This window comes from Prionailurus bengalensis, chromosome A1, assembly GCF_016509475.1.
Source record: "Prionailurus bengalensis isolate Pbe53 chromosome A1, Fcat_Pben_1.1_paternal_pri, whole genome shotgun sequence".
In the NCBI taxonomy this organism is placed as follows: domain Eukaryota; kingdom Metazoa; phylum Chordata; class Mammalia; order Carnivora; family Felidae; genus Prionailurus; species Prionailurus bengalensis.
This window is the reverse complement of record NC_057343.1, coordinates 165,062,359-165,083,659: the sequence shown is the minus strand read 5'-3', so window position 1 is coordinate 165,083,659 and position 21,301 is coordinate 165,062,359. Positions and strand designations below refer to the sequence as shown.

Here is a 21,301-nt window from a genome sequence, read left to right as displayed (position 1 = left end):
TTTGAACACGCCACTGCATTGAAGCATACAGGAGAGGTTAGGTGACTGGTGTGAAATACTGAAAAACTTAAAACCGTTTCCACACACCTACGGTTTTCCATCGTCCGCACCACACTTCACATGTCTCGGTATGACGGAAAAGGAAAACCAGCCCCTGACTCACCACCAAGAAGCTGGACCTTAACAGCAGTGACCTCCCCGCCCAGGCTCCCGAACGCGTTCACCCCCAAGCCCCTCCCCTTCACGGATCACGCACAGTTTGTGATCCTCAAACTACATTTCCCATAAAACCGTGCAAGGACAGCGAACCTCCGCCGGAAGTCAGGAAGGCTCTTTCCGACGCCGGGAAGAGTGAGCGTGGGGTTTTCCCGGTCTTGCAGCAGTATCCTGCTTTCCTCTATTCTGGTTACCTTTGGTTAGTAACAGCAACGGCAAGTTAGTCGTCCCCGGTGCCCGCTCTGGGTTGGGTGGCCAGTTTTCAGTGCTTTTTGATCTCAGCGCTGTCGGCCTGGCCATGCTGGGTTGTTTGGCGCAGTTTCGGGGTGCGGTGCGGGTGCAGGCGCGGGAGCTTCCCGATGGGGGCCGGGGGCGCAGCCTCTCGGCTGCTGCTGGTTTTCCAGTCCAGTCTTTGAGGTGGGGAAAACAAAATGCTGCTTCAACTGTAGATTCACGTTAAAAGAAGGAATCTCACAGTAATAAGAAAAGAAACCATCTCAAGGCATTTAAGCGTTTGGAGAGAGAGTGCGTACGTGTTGCTTGACTGGTTAAATGGCCACCTCGAATGCCCAAGGACGTGGAAATCGTTAAATAATGGGCAGTGACTTCACTGACAGAGCCGTACTTGAACTCTGCCCTGTTTCTTGAACCATGTGACATTGAGCGAGGCACGGGCCCCGGGACACATCGGTAAAAATGGATGTGGTTTCGTTAAAATCTAAGGCCCTTTTAACCTTCTTTAAACGACCTCTCAGAATGGTCTTTTTGGAAAGCAAGGGCGGCATTAAGCTAAATGAATCACCTTATCCTACCTTCAAATCCTTACCTTGTGGGAAACCCGTCAATGAGAAACGAAAAAACAAATCCAGCAGCCGAGCTGGATTTCAGATTTTGTGTAATTTTCTGGAATGAGAATCGGTTCTGTTTCTAGATGGCTTTTCTGCCAAAAAAAAAAGCTTCCTTTCTCCTGAGAATATTGAATCCTTAAGAACTGTACTGGGGATAGTGAATAGTACTATATTTTTGGAGGGCAGTTTTGCACTCTGTCCTGTGGAGTGGCCTCTTGGGAAGGTGAAGAAATGAATGACCTCAGAACGTAAGACAGTAAAATATTGCTTAAAGAAAACCTAACTGAAGAATCTGTGTGATATTTTGTGGAAAATCAATTTACAGGAAAGACAACTTGGAAGGGAGACCATACATGAGTCAGTATACGGCAATAATTCAAAATAAAGTCCTGGAAAGTTGTAGTTTTTGTTATTGATAATATTCGTAAAGCATTTAGAAATCTCAATATGAAGAGAACAGTGAGATAAATTCTATAGTAAATCAAAAGAAATAAAAAGTTGTTTTCTAATATAGAAATCACTCCTTCTAATTTAAGTTGTAAACATATTTTCACCATTCCTGTGAGTAGTTTTTTCTTAAGCTTTTTGTTTTAATTCCAGTATAGTTAACATACTGTGTTATGTTAGTTTAAAGCATACAATATTGTGATTCAGCAATTCTGTACACTATTAAGTGTTCGTCATAAGAGTGCTCTTTAATCCCGTCACCTGTTTACACACACACACACACACACACACACACACACACACACCTCCCCTTTTGTGAGTAGTCAGATTTGACCTTTTTTATAAGTAGCAGAAAAATACAAACAGGAAAGGTGAACAGTTAATCTTTTTGGCCCATGTTTCCCCTAAATTTTGTTCATACTCCTATAAAATTGATCAGCCAAATTGCATTGTGAGAACACTAGACACAAAAGAAGTCAAAATGTATGGATTATAACCTTTCCTTTTTAGGCTAAATATCTTATTGCTTAAAATGATAGAAGTCTAGTCAGAATCGCAAATCAATTCTTAGTAGCATTTCACTAAACGAAAATTCATACCTTAAAAAGTACTTTGTTCTCAGAACATAACTCGTAGAGAACTTAAGCATGAACTGTTTCCACAAAGCATTGCTCAGTCTGTGCCCTACCACATTCAATCCACAATAAGACAATTTTTATAAAGAGGTAGGAAACATTTTCTATATATTTTGTTCTTACTGAAAAAAATGGAGTAACAAAGCAGACAAAGTTAATGGTTTAAATAGTTTCTGTCATTCAAGTTTTGACAAAGTGACCGCCAGCACAGTGTTCAATGAGAGATCCAAAATACATGGTCATTTGATTTATGACAAGGATGACAACTGCAGCACAATGGGACAAACATGGTAATTTCAAGAATGGTGCCAAGTCAAATGGATTATCCATTGGGTAAAAATGAATCTTGCTGCTACTTTACACCATGAGCAAAAATAGTCCCACATGGATTATAGAATTAATTGTACAAGGGATTGCAAAAAAGTGTTTTCAAGTGAAACGTAACACAGGTTTCAAATAATTAGCTGTAGGATCATAATTTTCCTAAAGGCAGGCACCTATTTCTGACAACATTGCCTCTAAGAGAATACTAGTTATCATCTGCGAAAAACCCTCTGACTTGACTTTTGTCTGCTTTAACCCCTCTCATTCCCTTGATCTATATTGAAATCTCTCTGATCTGCCTCAGGTATCTTGACAACCCCCTCTCAAGGATATGCCCCCCCCATTCTCTTTTTTGCCAAAGATCTTTATACATTGTGTTATACACCCCCCATGGTGAATTATATTTAAAATTCTCAACTGATAACAATTTTGAAATGTATACTATGATGGCAGTTGGCTATAAATGACCTTTTGAAGAGTATATAGCTTTAGAAACCATGCCTATTGTAATTATATCAGCATTCACATAATGTTCTAGCATTGAACAAAAAGCAAATGAAAATGAAAGGTTTTTTTTCTATTTTCCTTTTTTTTAAGGAAGAAATGTCTTCTATAAAAAGAAGCCCAAAGCAAGAAATAATTTCCCAGTTTCACTGTTCAGCTGCAGAAGGAGATATTGCCAGGTTAACAGTAATCCTCAGTCATTCTCCATCTCTTCTCAACGAAACTTCTGAAAATGGCTGGACTGCTTTAATGTATGCCGCAAGGAATGGGCACCCAGATGTTGTCCAATTTCTACTTGACAAAGGGTAAACATTTTAGGCACTACTACTTGAAGGGCCCTGTGGTTTCATTTCTGGGTTACATATTTCCTTTTAAATTTTTCATGTAGCCATATTTATATGAATAACTTCTAAATAACTTGTTGACCAGTTTTATTATATAAAAACATAGAAAAATACCTAATTAAAAACTTTTAACTTCTTCTATTGAGAGAGGAACCCTTCATACTTAATAACAAAGCAAATTTATGAGTTAGTCTAATCTTTTTCTCCCAGGTAGAAAATGTAGATCTACCCACTATGGCTATCAAGAACCCCTTGTAAAATTGTAATTTCTTCCTATAGCACAGAAAACTTACTGTTTTTTATTTTACAGTTCTCCAAAAATTTTAAATATCTTGCTATCTCTAACTTTGCATCATTTATGATTATGTCTTTTAACCTTCCCATTAGTACATCATGTAAAAAAAAAACTTATGTAATAATGATTAGAGGGCTATTATGTGCATCTGGAAATATTTTACTTTAATAAATATTAAAGAAAATTTTTATTTCCTATTTTATTTTTCTTTCCATTTGTAGGTGTGACAGATCCATTGTCAATAAATCAAGGCAGACTGCACTGGACATTGCTAAATTTTGGGGTTATAAGCATATAGCTAACTTACTAGCTAATGCTAAAGGTGGGATGAAGCCTTGGTTCCTAACTAAGGAAGTGGAAGAATGTGAAAATTATTTTAGCAGAACACTATTAGACCGAAAAAGTGAAAAAAGAAATAATTCTGACTGGCTACTAGCTAAAGAAAGCCATCCAGCCACAGTTTATATCCTTTTCTCAGATTTAAATCCCTTGGTTACTCTAGGTGGCAATAAAGAAAGTTTCCAACAGCCGGAAGTCAGACTTTGTCAGCTGAGCTACACAGATATAAAAGATTATTTGGCTCAGCCTGAAAAGATCACCTTGATTTTCCTCGGAGTAGAACTTGAAGTGAAGAAAGAGTCATTTAATTATGCTGGAGAAGTCCCAAGAGAAGAAGATGGGTTGGTTGCCTGGTTTGCTCTAGGTATAGATCCTGTTGCTGCTGAAGAATTTAAGCAAAGGCATGAAAATTGTTATTTTCTTCATCCTCCAATGCCAGCTCTTCTGCAGTTGAAAGAAAAAGAAGCTGGTAAGAAGTGAATACGGTTTACTTGTATTGCTAATAATCTGGTTTTGGGAACTGGGTAGGAATTATATGTATCTGCATTTTCTAGGAGGCACACTTTTTTCATCAAGCCATGAAGTTAGGCTATCTTCATTAGAAATTTCCTGAAGTTCTCACTCTAGGGGACTACTCTCCTGAGCATTTACAGCAGTTCTAATCAGCCAAGATTAGTTTCCCTAGAATTAATCCTACTGCATGCTGGTTTTATTTGATTCTTCACTGAATAATATTAAGCACCTGCTATACACTGAGCCTGATGGCAAAGACCTTGACTATTTTGTTTGCTGTTGCTGGGTATGCTAGTTCAGGTGGGATCTTATATGCCATGGTAAGAAATTAGGAGTTTTATTCTAAAATTCATTTAAATGTTGTAATCTGACCTATGTTTTAAAAAGAAACAAAAAACAAAACCCCTCACTCTGCCTGCTTTGTAGATCATGAATTGTAGGTAATTAATTGTGAAGTCAGAAGTCTTATTAGAGGGGATTGAAGGTTACAGTAGCCTAGCTAAGAGATTACAGTGGATTGGGTTGATGGAGAGAAAGGGAGAGTTTGAGATGTTCTGGAGGTAAAATTGATAGGGCTTGATCAGTAGGTTGAGACTACTGTGAGAGGGGATAGTAACCTGGACTACAGCCTGAATGAAGGTGACAGAGATGGAGAAAAGGGGGCATGTTCAAGATATATTTTAGAGAGACAATCATTAGCACTTGTTGATGGATTGGGTTTGGGATATATAACGATGAAGAAAAAAGATCATGAATAATTGCTAGGTTTGAGTCTTTAGTAATTTGGTAGGTAGTGATATTTCTTGATAAAATAGCATAGGGTGACAAGTTGAGCAAAGGAAGCAAGACAGACTTGAAAGAAATAAGATTTTAGTTTTGGGCATATTTAGTCTTAGAGAAGGATATTAGAATCTGTAACACAGAGGGAGGTCTAAACTAGAAATACCCATATGGGAGTCATCAACATGAAAGTGATATTTAAATCTCAGGGAACTACTGAGATTACTTAGAGAATTGAGAGCAAGCAAGAAAAAGCCTTAGAATCACATGTAAATCCCCCTGAATTTTGAAGTCAGGTAGAAACAGAGGAGCCATCAAAGGTATTGTTGACAGTGTGGCTACAACCTAAGAGGAAAACAGGAGAATGCTCATGGAAACCAAGATGGCAGAGTATTTCAAGGGAGTGGTCAAATATACCAAATGCTGTTGAGAATTTGAGTAAGAAAAAGATTTTTTAAAGGATCTTTAGTTTTAGAATATGAAGCTGTTGATGAATTTAACAAGTGGAATATCAGTGGAGTAGAAGGAATATAAGCTAAATTATGGTTGATTGAAAAGTTAATGGGAGGTAACGAAGAGGTCACTCTCAGTGTCCACCTTCCCTTAAATGTGTGGTAGGCCCTTCCAGAGGCTGCTTAGATGCCTCCTCCCAATGTCTGGATTGATATGTTTTATTCTTCACATCTGTGGAGAACACGTAATTTTTTATAATAGCACATGCGCACACTCAGGGGAAGCAGAGTAGGAGGGAGAATCTTAAGCAGGCTCCAAGCCCAGCATGAAGACCAATGCAGGGCTTGATCTCACAACCGTGAGATCATGACCTGATCTGAAATCAAGGGTTAGACACCTAACTGACTGAGTCACCCAGGAGCCCCAAAGTTGCACTTTTTTTTAAGTTTATTTATTTGGCAGGGGGCGGGGGGGAAGGGCAGAGAGAAGGGGAGAGAGAGAGAATCCCCAGCTGTGCTCTGTCTTGTAAACACAGAACCCAATGCAGGGCTTGAACTCACCAACCATGAGATATGACCTGAGCTGAAACCAAGAGGCAGACACCTAACCGACTGACCTACCCAACCCTGCACTTTTTAAAGAAAATTTTCTTTGTAGCAATATAAGTTTAATATCAGAATGATCTCTCTCTCTCTCTTTTTTTAATAGTTAGGAACCTGAGGACCTTTCATTCATTTAGTGTGTAAACTTACATAGTTAATGTAACCTCTTCGTGCTTCATTTTCCTCCTTCAGGAAAAGATAATAATAGTACCTATATCATTGCTCTAACCATTAAATAAGATGATGTAACCCATTGAGCTGCTTTTTATTTCACATAAAATATATTTGTATTATTTGTCATTCATACTATCCATCCATACCACACTATCCTCTGTTTCAGGTAGTCCAATAAAAATATACCTGTTTTCTTCATTCATTCATTCATTCATAAATATATACATACATACATACATACATACATAAAATCATGTATACAAACATCTTTGCATGATGCTTGGCATATAGTATGTACTCAATAAATATTAGCTTGTCTTATTGAAACAATATTGAAATAATGTAGATATTTAGCATAAATTACATACTACAAGGTAATGTAGTAGACAAATATTTAATGTTGCCTGTGGTTCATTGAATTTCAGTATTACATTTATTTTTATGTATGGTTTATTAGTTTTTGTTTCCCGGTTTAAAATATTGTTATTTATGGTTATTTTGCTTATTTCAAAAATCCTTAGACCAAATAATGTATTTTAGGGAGAGCAAGTTTGTCAGGCAAATGCAAATGTAGCATTTCCAGTTTTATTGCTTCAGTTGTAATATTTCTGGTCAGGCCATATTCTTTTTTGAAATACCAGGGTATCTAGCCAAAGTATATATATGCTAAGATTTTTTCTTGTAGGCATTTTTTTTCATGAACAAAGTTAACCATGAATGTTATACAGTATTTTTTTAACATTCCATTAAGTTTCCAGTTGTAAACAGGATATGTTTCACGGTGACAAGGAGCAGTAGTTTAATCACCCAGGAAAAGAGAAGTTCCTACAGTTTCCTACTAATATTTTTTTTTATATAGTCCAAGTCTAAATTAGGAACTGGCTTTGTAATGTATTTTTGTAAAAGTCACTATTATAAAGTCAATTTTTATAAAATCACTATACACTAGAATCTTGTATATCCAAAATTTAAAAATCATCTATAGTAAAAGTCTGAGGTAATATAGTATATAAGATAGATGTTAGTACATCTGTGTTATATGAGAATTGTATTTATTAGTTCATATTAAAGTTAAATCTAATTTTCATTTGTCATCTGTTGGATTAAATCTTTTACTTTAAAAGAAATATACACATCATAAAATAGGAATACTAACATCCTTGATCACAGAGCTACTCAGAAAATATAGAGTATGCCTTTACTGACTTAACATTTTACTTTGATATTAATTTGTTTATGGTTTATCACAGAATTAAAACTTTTTATGCTTCTCTTAAAGGGGTTGTAGCTCAAGCAAGATCTGTTCTTGCCTGGCACAGTCGATATAAGTTCTGCCCAACGTGTGGAAGTACAACTAAAATCGAAGAAGGTGGCTACAAAAGAGTATGCTTAAAAGAAGGCTGTCCTAGCCTCCATGGTGTTCACAATACATCCTATCCAAGAGTTGGTAAGCCTTTTCATCTACAGTGAAATCTCAGCCATCTGGAATCTTAGGGAATAAGACATTCTCTGAAGACAAGATTTTGAGTTGTTCAGGGGTTTACCTTTTTATTAAAAGTATGTTTAACTCTTAAGACTACAAGTATGTATACTTTCATGACTTTTAAGTAAGGGACATTGTATATAATTAACTCATAGTTAAGAAATGGCTAATCAATACGAATTTGATGTATTAAAATAGGTGATTTCAAAAGTTCACCAATCTGGATCCATGTAGTGCAGAAACAAACAAACAAAAAAAGCCCCAACATTTCAGTGCCTGTTTGAGGCATCACCAAAGCAGTAAAACTAGCTTTTCATCACTGCTGGTGTCTGCCTCCTGCTCTCCTCCTTCTAATTGCTGCTTTGGAGTCTCCTGTAGGTTTGGAAATCTGAGAACCTAGTCCTTTAAAACTTGTGAAAAAAAAAAAATAGTCTGAGCAATATCTGAGCAGGTCTCCTGGTAGTAAAGTGCATGACTTGGTGAACCCTGTTTTCACTGCTCAGGAGCATTTTACATTTGATTCCTGTTCTCAGTCATGACCTAGTGGGTTCTCAGTCATGACCTAGTGGATTAGTGACTTCTGGGAAATAAACTGTTACTTAATTTAAATTTTATTTTTTTAATGGCTTAAAATTTAATCATAGAGCCACATTAGCTTTTAAAAACATTTTGTTGAGGATTAGGATGGAAGGGAGAGGGAAATTCACATTTACATAGTAAAATTTGTATTTTCTTTATGCCATGTAATATCTTCTGTAACTTTTTTATAATTGAAAAATAACAATATGCCTAGCATACCATAAGTATATAATAATTGTTGCTATTTAGAAGACAGAAATGGTCTTCCTTTAGTTTATAATATTCTGTGCAATTTCCCTGAAATACTTTGTCATCGGGCAGAAAGAAACAATCACATAACTAGACAAGAGTCTTGTTCTAGGAGATACAACTTATTATAGTATTCGACAGTGATTTTACACAATGAGTCTAAATTATTTTTTTCTATCATTCATTCATCTTATTTTTAAAAAACAGATCCCGTGGTAATCATGCAAGTTATTCATCCAGATGGGACCAAATGCCTTTTAGGCAGGCAGAAAAGATTTCCCCCAGGCATGTTTACTTGCCTTGCTGGATTTATTGAACCTGGTAAGCCTTTTTCTTCATAACTTTAATTTTCCTTTAACTTATAATTCACAAATAAAAATTCTAGATAGCATTTGACAAATGCTCATGCTATGAAATTGGGATCTTTTTAAATTATTTTTCTGTGTATTTTAAGTGGTATAATTTTGTTTTTACTAGAATAATTTGGTTTTGATAATTCAACATTTCTTCTTTAATATATTGCTATTACACAAGGTATCTGTATCACTTACACCTCACTGGACTCAACTGTGTCACCTTTTCAAAGAGGCCTTCTCAGGTAGCCCCAAATACATTAGTTAGCTTCGTACCCTACATTCACAATTCTGTCATCCTGCCTGACTTTTCCCTACAGCACTCATCACCACCTGACATGGTATGTATGTATGTATTATCTTATGTATGTTTGTAGCTGTTTATCTATCTACTTATTTATTATCTACTCACACCAGAAAGTAAGTTCCATAAGGGCTAGGGCCTTACTTCATTCATAGTTGTAGCCCAAACCCTTAGAACAGTGCCTTATATATATTATATATACTAAGAGTTCAATAAATAATTTGTGGAGTAAATGATAATTAATATACATGTTTAATCTTAACTTCCAGTATTAACCTGCACTAGTAATAATAGTAAACATACATTGTGCCACTCTGTTTTGAAGGCTTTCCATATATTGAATCATATGATCCTTATACAGCTTTATAAAATAGGTACTATTACAGCAGTTTTACAGATGGGGCACTAAGGTACAGGAGCTAGATAACTTGCCCAAGATCAAATAGCTAGTGAGTGAGTAGGGCAGAGATACAAACCTGGACATTTTGGCTGAGTCCATGCTGTTAATCACTCTGCTGTCTCTAATAACTCTAGACTGTTTTTTTAACTGCTGTGTACCATTTTATTTATAAATATTGTTCAACTTACCCATTATGCTGTTGGATGTTTAGTTTATATCAGAGTTTCTGCTCAACACCCCCAAGAATATTCTTATGTTACTACTTGTGCACATTTGCAAGAGTCATGAAGGGTTTAAACTTGAGAATAGAATTGCTAACTCATAGTATATGAGAATCCTAACCTTTTGTAGATGTTGCCAAGTTGTTTTCTGAAGTGTCCCTACCAATTTACACTCTTTCTAACAGCATATGAAATGTTCTGTTATTCCACATCTTCACTAAGTTAGGATTTTCATACTTTATAATTTGCCATTCTGATGGGTATGAAATAATGTCACTGTAGTTTTCATTACTGTGCTGATGGAGCATCTTTTTCAAATGTGTTTTAGCCATCCAATTTTCATTTTCTCTGAATTTTGCATGTTTATATTCTTTGTCTAATTTTGTTTTGGTTGTTTACTTTTTTTTCTATTTTACGAGTTTTACAGTATGCTAATCTATAGCTATGGTCTTGCAAATATCTTAATGCTAGTCTATGACTTACCTTTCCACTATATTTTTTGGTGAACATAAGTTGTTAATTTTAATATAGGAAATATATATTCGTCTATTTCAATTTTTTTTAATGTTTTTGATTTTTATTTTTGAGAGACAGAGTGAGACAGAGCACACACAGGGCAGGGGCAGAGAGACAGGGAGACACAGAATCTCAGGCAGGCTCCAGGCTCTGAGCTGTCAGCACAGAGCCCAATGTGGGGCTCCAGCACACAAACCATGAGATCATGGCCTGAGCCAAAGTCTGACATTTAACCAACTGCACCACCCAGATGCCCTTATATAAATCTAATTCAAATAAAAAGCTACATTTAAATAGCAAAATATTTTTAAACTTTCAGATAAACTTAGAAACCTTTATTCTACTTCTCAATTCCAACAAATCAGAAATATAAAGTATATTTATAGGCATTATTTAACATAGCTGAGTCAACAGTCCTCTAGAAGAACAAAAACATTTAGAAAGAAAAAAATACTTTCATTTTCTGTGGTTTTTAGAGTTGTAGTTTTATGTGGTCTTCAACTCTTTTGAGAAAAGTTATCTGCAATGATTTTTTGACAACATAAGAAATTTCTTACATAAGAAATTTTAGCCTTTTATAAAAATCTTGTAATAATAATTTGTAACTATTTAGTGATAATAAATAAATGAGATAATATATAAAATGCTTGCATAATGTTTAGCCAGTATCAGTGCTGGATAGTTGTAGATGTTACAATTGTTACAGTGTAACTAAAAATTTGGACCCTTTAGAAAGGTGTTATGGAATCTTGATTATTCATGTGGTCATATACTAAAAGAAATCATGTTTTCTTGAATTCCAGTCGAGTTTTAGGCTCTGCATTCTGCTTCTTTGAATTGGGTTTCTGTCCAAAGTGATTTCCAAATGTTTGAACCATTCAGAGCACAAAACGTCTAGGAGATGTTCATCAGCTACTTGTTCTTTTGCCCTATTTGATTAGGGGAGACAATAGAAGATGCTGTTCGGAGAGAAGTAGAAGAGGAAAGTGGAGTCAAAGTTGGCCATGTTCAGTATGTCTCTTGTCAGCCATGGCCAATGCCCTCCTCCTTAATGATTGGTTGCTTAGCTGTGGCAGTGTCTACAGAAATTAAAGTTGACAAGAATGAAATAGAGGATGCCCGCTGGTTCACTAGAGAACAGGTAAAGTTCAATTTAATTTCCTTCTTCTATTGATTGTTCTCTGACTGTATCAGTTTGGGCATGCAGCAAGGATATATGTTTTCAACAACTTGAATGAATGGCTATGGCCCACTCATCATGCATGGATTACAATGTAATTGATGTGTCCTATGTTAACTCATTCTGTGGGAGTCTTCTAGTTGATGATTCTGTGCCTTTTTCTAATTTCAAATGCCAATCCTTCAGATTAATGATACCTTTCAATGGACTTAAAATAGGTAAACATTATTTCAAAGATGAAAAATAGGAATATTATTCTTAACCTTTTTATATTGTAGTTTACAGCATTAAAACAAGTAGCTCTCAAAAAATATCAATACAAATGCTTAAAATTTTTGAAAAGTTCTTGTTTATTTTAAAATATGCTTAAGGACAAGAATAAAAAAACTATATAACAAAGATACACTCACAAGAACTTTTTAAAACATTATCCTCCAGTACTAGAAGGCAAGATAAACTACTTATCTGTGTTTTGCATGACCTAACGTATTTGTGTAGAAAAAAAATGGATACACTATTAGTAGTGAAGACCTGAAGTCTTTTCTGATTTTGCCTAAACAAAATTAATTTTATTTTATGCTCAACCTCAAAAAGTAGAAATCAGATTTTTTTTTCAAAATTTTATAAAAGGGAACCCATTCCAAAAGTTGACTTCACTTTGAAAATAAATGTGGAGCATATACTTTTCTTTTTGTGACCTTACTTTCATAAGAGAATATGTCTTTCTGGAATATTTTGTTAAATTGAATCACTAACTCATTGAATCTACTAAAATTACTGTACTAAGTTTTGCATGTTGAACTTGGGTGTTGTCACTTTCTCCTGTTGTTATTCACTGTAAAAATCATCATGTTTAATTGGATTGTATAAGCATAAGAATAGTATTTAAGTGTGACAGTGTTGAAATCCTAATACATTTTATTATGGTATATTTTAGGTTGTGGATGTTCTGACCAAAGGGAAGCAGCAGGCATTCTTTGTGCCACCAAGCCGAGCTATTGCACATCAATTAATCAAACACTGGATTGGAATGAACCCCAATCTCTAAATCAAATAACTAGACTTTGAATATTAATTGACTTCTAATACCACTTATTCCTCAAGTGAGAATAGAAATATCTGGTGCTTTTTAGAATGTCACAACACAAAATACCATACTAGGATTCAGAAATATTTTCAACATGTACTTTCCATCTTAACCATAGAATTTGTATTTTTATAAAATACAACACTGCCTCAGATTTTTTAAATCTGAGTTAGCCTTCTCCAAACATTTTTTTGATTGTGCTTCACAGTTCTGTCTCACTAAACCATATTTCTAATAAAAAAAAATCATGTTGTAAAGATATATGTTCTAAAAATGTAAAGAAACCTGAATTCCAGTGCCTCTTTTAAGCATTAGACCAATCACTATATTTCTATTGCTGAGAAATGAGACAAAATAATTTTAATGAATTTTAAGCTTCATTTTCAGTCTTTTTATTACTACAAAGATTCTTTCAGTTGTCAGTAGCTGATTTTTGCTCACTTCCCATTGTATTCCATTTTTTGTTCTGGCTCCTTTGTTCTAGCAGTGGTGCTATTATAGTGTTGCCACTAGTCTGCTTTGATCAGTGTTAAGAATTTTCTACCTTAACAACTGCAGTGATCAGAATATTGTGCCTTCATGGAAGGAGACCTTAAGTGAGAGCATACCACTGTGTATGTGACTTCCCCCTGAAACCTAAAATCAATTAATCTATCTGTTATACTCAAAGTTGTTCTTAAGACAAATCAGAATTCTCTGCTTTTTCACTGAAATTAAATGTATTTGAAAGGAATTCACCTCAAAAATCAGATGCTAAATATTTCCCAGATTTACGTATTCAATAAAAACACTGGCTTTATGTCATTTTGTGATAAGGGATATATCTGCATTAGCAAAAAAATATGTAATCATTACTAATATTAAACTCAAATGCAACATTTTGATTTTAGCCCTCTTTCAGCGTATTCTAAGAAGCCTTTATAAAATAAGTGTATTTTAGAACTGAATCAGAGGAAAATAGTAATTCACAATTTTGTAACATAGAACTGTCATATTTTAAGACTGTTTTGAAATTAAGTCTATAAATGTATAAACTTATATAATTTATTATGTTAGAACTGGAAGAGATCTTAAGGATAATATATGTAGTTCAGTGACATTCTTTTGTAGATAAGGAAAAAGAAATCCTGAAAGATGAATTTAACTAATTTAATCAATTAAAGGTGAATCAACTAATTAATCAATGAAAGTTAAACAATTACAACTTACTATTGTTAATACAATTAATTGTAATTACAGTTAAATAACTTAATTTTAACGGTCTGTACTGGATAGCCCACTGCAAGACTCTCCCTCTAATAGGAAGTAGAAACTACTACTAAAAATATAGGTAGAATAAATTATAATAAGGGATGATAAGAACAAATTTAATTTACCAAATATTGTTAATTACAATTTTAGATACTAAAATCATTTAACTTAAATATGATCATTTTCTTAGATAAAACTTTCCTGATGAACAATGATTTTCTTAGTAATTGAAGAAAGCTGATTGGTGTCAGGACTGTAGACAAAATTGACTTACATTGGACATTTAGATACATAATAAAATTTAAACTTCATAAGTAAGTAGAAAATTATGTGTCTTGATTATTATTAAGTATGATGACTTGGGGTTCAGTTTTACTCCAAATGTACTTAGAGAATCTAAGATTACATCGCAGAGTTCTAGGTTTCCATGTTCAGATAGTAAAATAAAATACAAAATATCAACAAAATGTAGTTATGAATTCAGTTTCAGATAATTAATCCTATACCCAGGGAAAATCATTAAGTATAAATTATTATTAATAATCATTTTTAACATTGCTTACCTCTAAGAGGTGAATAGTTATATGTAAATAAAAAGAATAGCAAAGAAATGGTAAAGGTTCAAGTACCATGAATGTATTCTAATGGAAATGAAGGTAACAATACATTAAAATGTTTATCTATTTTCTGTTTTGTGTTACGTATTTTTTAATGTTTTGATAAATGTCTTCTGAAACTGAAAAAAGCCCAATTTCAGTCATCCTCTCTTGTTTAATGATGTGTAAACAACAAGTATAAAAGCCCTTTTAAAAGTAGCCATATTTGGCAGTGCCTGGTGGCTCAGTTAAGCATCCAACTTCGGTCAGGTCACGATGTCACAGTCTGTGGTTCGGATCTGTGAGTTCGAGCCCCATGTCAGGCTCTATGCTAACAGCTCAGAGCCTGAAGCTTGCTTCGGATTCGGTGTCCCCCTCTCTCTGCCCCTCCCCCACTCATGCACATGCACGTGCTCTCTCTCTCTCAATAAATAAACATTAAAAAAATGTTTTTAAGTAGCCATATTTGGAAGACAGTTTTTATTTTAGGTCATATGTATATTTATATACACATACATATATATAGTCAATTTTTTATCTTCAGATATGAAGTTATTTGTCTAGTCTAATATCTATTATTACTCATCTCATATTACTAGTCTTTGCATTTTGTATTTTTCACTGTTTACTGTTCTTGGAAGGGCTAGAAGAATTAGAAGCCTACATGTTTCATTTAGTTGGAAAAATGATTTAAGTAACTCTTTCAAAGAACAAGTTGGGAGATTTGAATGAAGACAGAAAAGAATGGAACAACAGAGGGTAAGACCATGAGGTGTTTGTTGTTGGTTCTAAAACTGTGTTGCTAATGCATATACTGCAAAATAGCAGGTGAAAATGTTCTATAAAACAAATCTATCGATTATTTAGAATAAAATCTCCCCAATGCAAATTTTATTAGGGATGAGAACCAACTATTAGATTCTGAATATGAATATATATATATGAACATACATATATGTACATATATATAAATATATATGTATTCATATTCACATATTGCTGAATAGGTAGGAGTGATAGAAGTTGCACTTTAAAGGCCTATTTCTCTCTAGTAGAAAAATATCTAGGACAAAGTATTCCAAAGTGCAAAATTAGGTTTATCTGTCTACAAATGTAAAAGAGGTAGGTCTTGAGGCAAACCAGAAGTACTTGCAAATGGGTGGAAAAAGAGGGTGAGAGAATTTGACTTCAGTGCAGGTAGAGGCTGCTCCATAAGGGGTTCAAATGCTTGGGAGCTTTGACACCACAGGGGTGGATGAGAGGCAGAGAGGGTGTATTTCCAGGAGACAGGGATAACGTCTCCTAAAGCCTACATCTTCAAAAAGTCTCACCAGTCAAGAGAGAAATGAAAAGGAGTTCTTTTTCTGAAAATACACTCAATGCAGAAAAAAAATTTTTTTTTTCCCCTACACCACGCCTTGTCCTTTTTCTTCCAGGACACTCAGGTAGAATTCAAAACAGTTTCTATAAAAGCAAGTGCAGTTTGTTATCATCTACAATGGATTTTCAGATGATTCATTTTATTTGCCCGAAGTAGAATGGTCAAAAGGAAAGTTATTCAGGTAATAAAGATGGCATAGGAAAATGGGTAATCAGGAATATGAATTCTTTTATTGTTCGGAAAAATATTTTCTCAACTATAAAATAAACATTTGAACATGTTAACTGGGCTAGCAGGCAAATTCCTCATTCTATTTTCACTTAAGGGTATCTACATATAATTGTACTCCTTGGTAGAAGTAGCACTTTTAACTTTATTCCTTCAAGAATACTATGTTTCCCTTTTCTGGCTAAGCATACAAGCCATAAATGGACATTTCTCCCTTCACAATTCCCATTTTAATGATGTTGTACAGAATAGCGGGGGCAGGTGTGGAATTTTAAAACATTTTAAGTTAAAAAAGCAGACTTTCTGCTAATGGAGACTTTTTTTCATTCTAACTAGTCTGAGAAGAGACAGACAAAATCTAGCATGAGGAACAAAAAAAAGTTCTGGCTTTCCAGTCCTTGGCTCGTGGAAACTATACCGGACCAACTCTCTGTCTCACCTCTGATGGATTAAGAACATTCTAAACACTTAATTTGTGAGGTGGTTTCATTTTTACTAAGGTAAATGTTCCACCCAGAAGTAGAAATTGAAACTAGTACTCATATCTGTTTTAGAACAGCGTAAGTGGATAAATGATGTAGTCTGGTTTATTTTTTCCATTTTTTTTTTAATTTTTTATCCTGTCCACTTTACTCCAGTCTGAAATTGTAGTCTATTGGAGCAGTGTGATGTTTTGAACACCTCAGTAGAGTACTTTATAAATATTTATACAGCTTTCAGATAGCAGTGAGCTGAAGTCCTCTCTATCCGTGGAGCTAAAAACAATTTAAAATGCCATTTATCCAACGGCTTTGCTGCTAAGCGTTATTTTGCGCTTTTTTTGCTGAGTTTTGTTGTGTTTATGAAACAAGTTCGAGCACTCTACTGCCAGTTGGGAGGATTTGGAACTCCAAATAAGATGCCCTAATGATGTACACAAGCTCAAACTTCAGGGGCTGCTTTGGTCTGACCATCATCTGTTCTGTTCTGTTGTGAGGTGTTCAATGTGAATGTAGCCATGAGTGGTAAGCAAGTAGGAATTCTGTGTGCTCTGGAAGACACTATTGAGGATGAAGAGAGAAAATGTGTATGTATCAGTGTGGACCTCAAGTTTTCATGGCTGTAGAGGCAGAGAAGGTGTATTTCCAGGAGACAGGGATAACGTTGCCTAAAGCCTACATCTTCAAAAAGTCTCACCAGTCAAGAGAGAAGTGAAAAAGAGTTCTTTTTGTGAAAATAAACTCAATGCAGAAAAGAAAAGATATTGATCTTTTTCTTTAGTCCCAGCCATTTTGTACATCCTCATGAATAACAAGCCTTTTTTTATTTTATTATGATAAGTCATAATAGTCTATATGATAAATCATAATATTCTATGATTATCATTATGATGATTACATAAAATGCTATGTTCTGTTTTACACCATGAAGCCAGTATGTATATTCTCCTTGTTCAGTAAATCTAACATTAGCACTAATAAATTGTGACTTTAATTCAAATCCAGATTTCTGAACTTCGTAAAAATTATGTTGCCCATTCTCTCCCACGTATTTCTCAGAATTACTTATGGACCTATTTACAACAAACTCCTAAGACAATGTAACTCTTTGTTAGCTTATTCTCACAATACTTTTTACACAGGACTTTATAAAATGTTGACAGTTATTATTTCATTTTATCCTTAAAAAACCTTATGAAATGAATGTCACTATCATTATCCCCATTTTACAGATGGCTAAGAAGCATTAACTTTCTCAGAGTCCCATTGTTAATAAATAGGAGAGCCAAAATTTGAACCCAAGTATTTCATTCCAAATCCTTTCATCTTTCCACTTAACAGACTATCTTACAGAATTTTCTTAATACTTCATTGAGAAAAGAACTTCCAGTCTCAGATTTCTCATTCAATCCCTTAAGTTTTGGTCATTTTTCTGGTGGGGCCTTATATTCTCGTTACTCTGGCCATTTCTGCAAGACTACTTACTTAATTCTCAGATTTCTATCTCCAAGTGTCTACTAGACATACCTGCTTGGACATCTCAGTGCCTCCCAATTAGTACATGTGTACAATTAAATTATCTTTTATCCCAAGTACATTCCTGCCTCTAGAAAGAGCAGAAGGAGCAGGGAAGGGGCAGAGAGAGAAGGAGAGAGAAAATCCCAAGCACATGCTGTCAGCACAGAGCCCGATATGGGGCTTGACCCCCGGATCATTGACCTGAGCCAGAATCAAGAGTCAGCCACTTAACCAACTGAGCCAACGAGTTTCCCCTCTATTTCCCTATTTTAATAATCTTGTAATTTCCAATATGGAACTTTGGGGTATTGTGCTTACTTTGTCTACTTTATTCCTACCCCACCCCACAGCCAGGCAATCTCCAAATCCTATCCCTTTTACTTCTTAATACTTCTTGAGTGTATGTTTGCTTCTACTTCTAAGTACTTATTGAATCTTAGTATTTCATGAATCAGTATGTCTGTCTGTCCGTTGCCACCATTTCAAATTCAGGCTACTTACCTGCTTTCTACATCAGGTTCTTAAATTTGTCTTCTTACTTCAGGTTTCACCCCCAATCCATTCTTCACATTGCAGCCGAAGCAATCTTGTTAAATTCCTCAAAAAGACTCCCATTTGGAGCACGTGGGTGGCTCAGTTGGTTAAATGTCCGACTTGGGCTCAGGTCATGATCTCACCATTGGTGAATTCAAGCCCCCTGTTGGGCTCTGTGCTGACAGCTCAGAACCTGGAGCCTGCTTGGGATTCTGTGTCTCCCTCTGTCTCTGCCCCATCCCCCTGCTCATGCTGTCTCTGTCTCTCTCAAAAATAAACATTAAAAAAAAATTTTTTTTAAAAGACTCCCATTTGGACAAATTTTCCAGTGCAATTTCTTTGGCATAGCAATTTACCCCTGGAGTTTCAACTCTGGTCACTTCCCTTTCTTCCAGCCTCTTATATATACCGTAATTTATGTGTTTGCAAAAAAGCCAAGAAAAACCTAAATTTTTATTAGGTGTTAATAACATAAGAATCACCTGAATAATTATAAGCAATACCACTTTACAACTATGTTAATAGAAATGTCTCATTTATTTAAAGATTATAAACTATCTCTAAACTATGTTTTCATTTACATATTTCATAGGATTTCAAAATTCTAAATCAGGGCCTATATTATTTATCCCAGTTTTACAAATGAGCACATTGAATCTAAGAGAAGTCAAATGATCCTCAAAGTCAACATAAGATATGGAAATGTGACTCAAATTTAAATCTTCCTAAGCAAACCTCTGCCATACCATATACCCCGTACCATACACCATACTGCTTCTGCCCCTGTATCTACCTCACAAAGGTAAATCAATTACCTTATAATTAATGCCACCAGCATAGAGTCAAACTAGATCAAGTTTTCGTTTGTGATGGGGGTGGGGGGTTTCTTCCACTCCATTTGCACCACATGAACATCATAGTTTTGTTTCATAGCACCCCTATCCAAACTACTAAGCCACAAAAGCACACATTAGTACTTCATTGTTCACTTGAAGGTATACTTGAAAATAAACAGACTGTTGGGAATGGTTAAGACAGATAATAATAGACTGATTAAAGGATGGTAGATCATTCCTGACACTGCATAAGATTAAGTATGCTAATCAGATTTTGGATTTAGACAACCCAGATAAACCCCAAGTAGAACAAGAGGAAGTACTCAAATCTTGACTTCATTTTCTTTTCAAAATACATATTTGCATTTTATCTATGTCTCCTTTAGAGCTGTGGAATTTATGAAGGCTTTACCCAGGTGAGTTGATCATATGTTCTTTTTAGTTTTTACTTTTTTTTTTCTTTTGCTGTTTTGAATGAAGTATCCTCTATTTTAATCCTTGCTGTCCTAGATTAGTTGCTTAGCAAAGGATGAGAGCAAAGGGAAAATTATGTGAATGTTATGTGTGAAGACAATTTAACAACATATTTCTTTCCCGTTACAAAAAAAAAAAAAAAATCCAACAGCTGTTTGTAACTTGCTGTGTTACCGAATATGATGGATACAGAAAAAGGATGGATGGGAAAAAAAATTCTAAATAGTCAATGTGTTTAGGCCTCTTTTATTTATGCTAAGAAAGACATCATATGCACATTTGAATAGCTACCATCCATATCCTAATTTGGTTATTTGAAATAAATTGTGCATTTGGAAAGCAAGGAAAATGCAACTGACAAGCTAGGCTTCTAAGCATAATTGAAATTCATTCTGAATTCACGGAAGGTCAGTTGCATTTCAAAGCAATAGCCCTTGTTTTGAATTCCTATAATTCTGCTTTGTTTCCATTGCAGCATTGAATTTGCTAATCACCAGAATGATTTTCTCATCTGATTTAGTTAGTAGCATTTTCTTCCTTAATTTTATAATTTCACCTATATAAATGTTTATATTTAATTCTTTGAAATATATTGATCACCCAAAACATCATGATCTGACCTCATGAAAGAAGACATTAAGGAGTAATATTTTTTCTATGAACAACTGCAATTACTCTGAGATTTAGACCATTTCATAGGCAAAGTTTATCATGGCTGATGCCTTTTGTATAAGTAATCCCAAATCAAAGTTTGCAGAATCATGTATTTGCAATTTCACTGTCAGTTGATCTTTCACTACGTTCCAAGATTTTGATGGCAATATATATTTACAAAGAATTCTCTCACCATCAAGAGTTCAGCCAGTCCTTACCTTCTTCAGTCTCACTTAGAATTTAAACACTAAATGGTTTTCAACCTCTTTTTCTTATCCCGGCATTTAAACATTAGTTATTTTCTTCTAATGTCAGATTACCATAATGTTGAGTTAAGTATCCTAAAACCCTTTATTTGGAAAGTAAACTGAAAAATAAATATTGTCTACTTTTTGTTTGCCCACATATTCTTTCTGTGGCTAGAAATTAATTCACTTCTTTAAAAAATTCTGTGTGAAGTCATTTAACTTCTCAAAGAAATCTGTAGTAACCAAGTGATGAAAT

General features: G+C 34.7%; 2 protein-coding genes across 3 annotated transcripts in view; both read left to right on the top strand.

Moving 5' to 3' along the window:
- Positions 1–303: 303 nt before the first annotated feature.
- On the top strand, positions 304–14,785 carry NUDT12 (nudix hydrolase 12). 2 transcript variants are annotated; one of them, XM_043595066.1, is made up of 7 exons: positions 304–415; positions 3,072–3,279; positions 3,835–4,421; positions 7,754–7,921; positions 8,993–9,106; positions 11,521–11,720; positions 12,697–14,785. In XM_043595066.1, the coding sequence occupies exons 2-7, from the start codon at positions 3,074–3,076 to the stop codon at positions 12,805–12,807; spliced, it is 1,386 nt and encodes a 461-aa protein (XP_043451001.1). In that variant the 5' UTR covers positions 304–415; positions 3,072–3,073; the 3' UTR covers positions 12,808–14,785. The 2 variants fall into 2 exon arrangements, with proteins under 2 accessions (XP_043451001.1, XP_043450992.1); XM_043595057.1 differs by having other exon boundaries at positions 3,068–3,279.
- A 5,164-nt stretch (positions 14,786–19,949) lies between these two features.
- Positions 19,950–21,301, top strand: part of LOC122491806 — a 123,831-nt gene continuing 122,479 nt past the window's right edge. Inside the window, exon 1 of the mRNA XM_043595046.1 lies at positions 19,950–20,085. Within this exon, the coding sequence (XP_043450981.1) occupies positions 20,069–20,085 (17 nt within the window). The 5' untranslated portion in view covers positions 19,950–20,068. The remainder of the gene's footprint in view (positions 20,086–21,301) is intronic.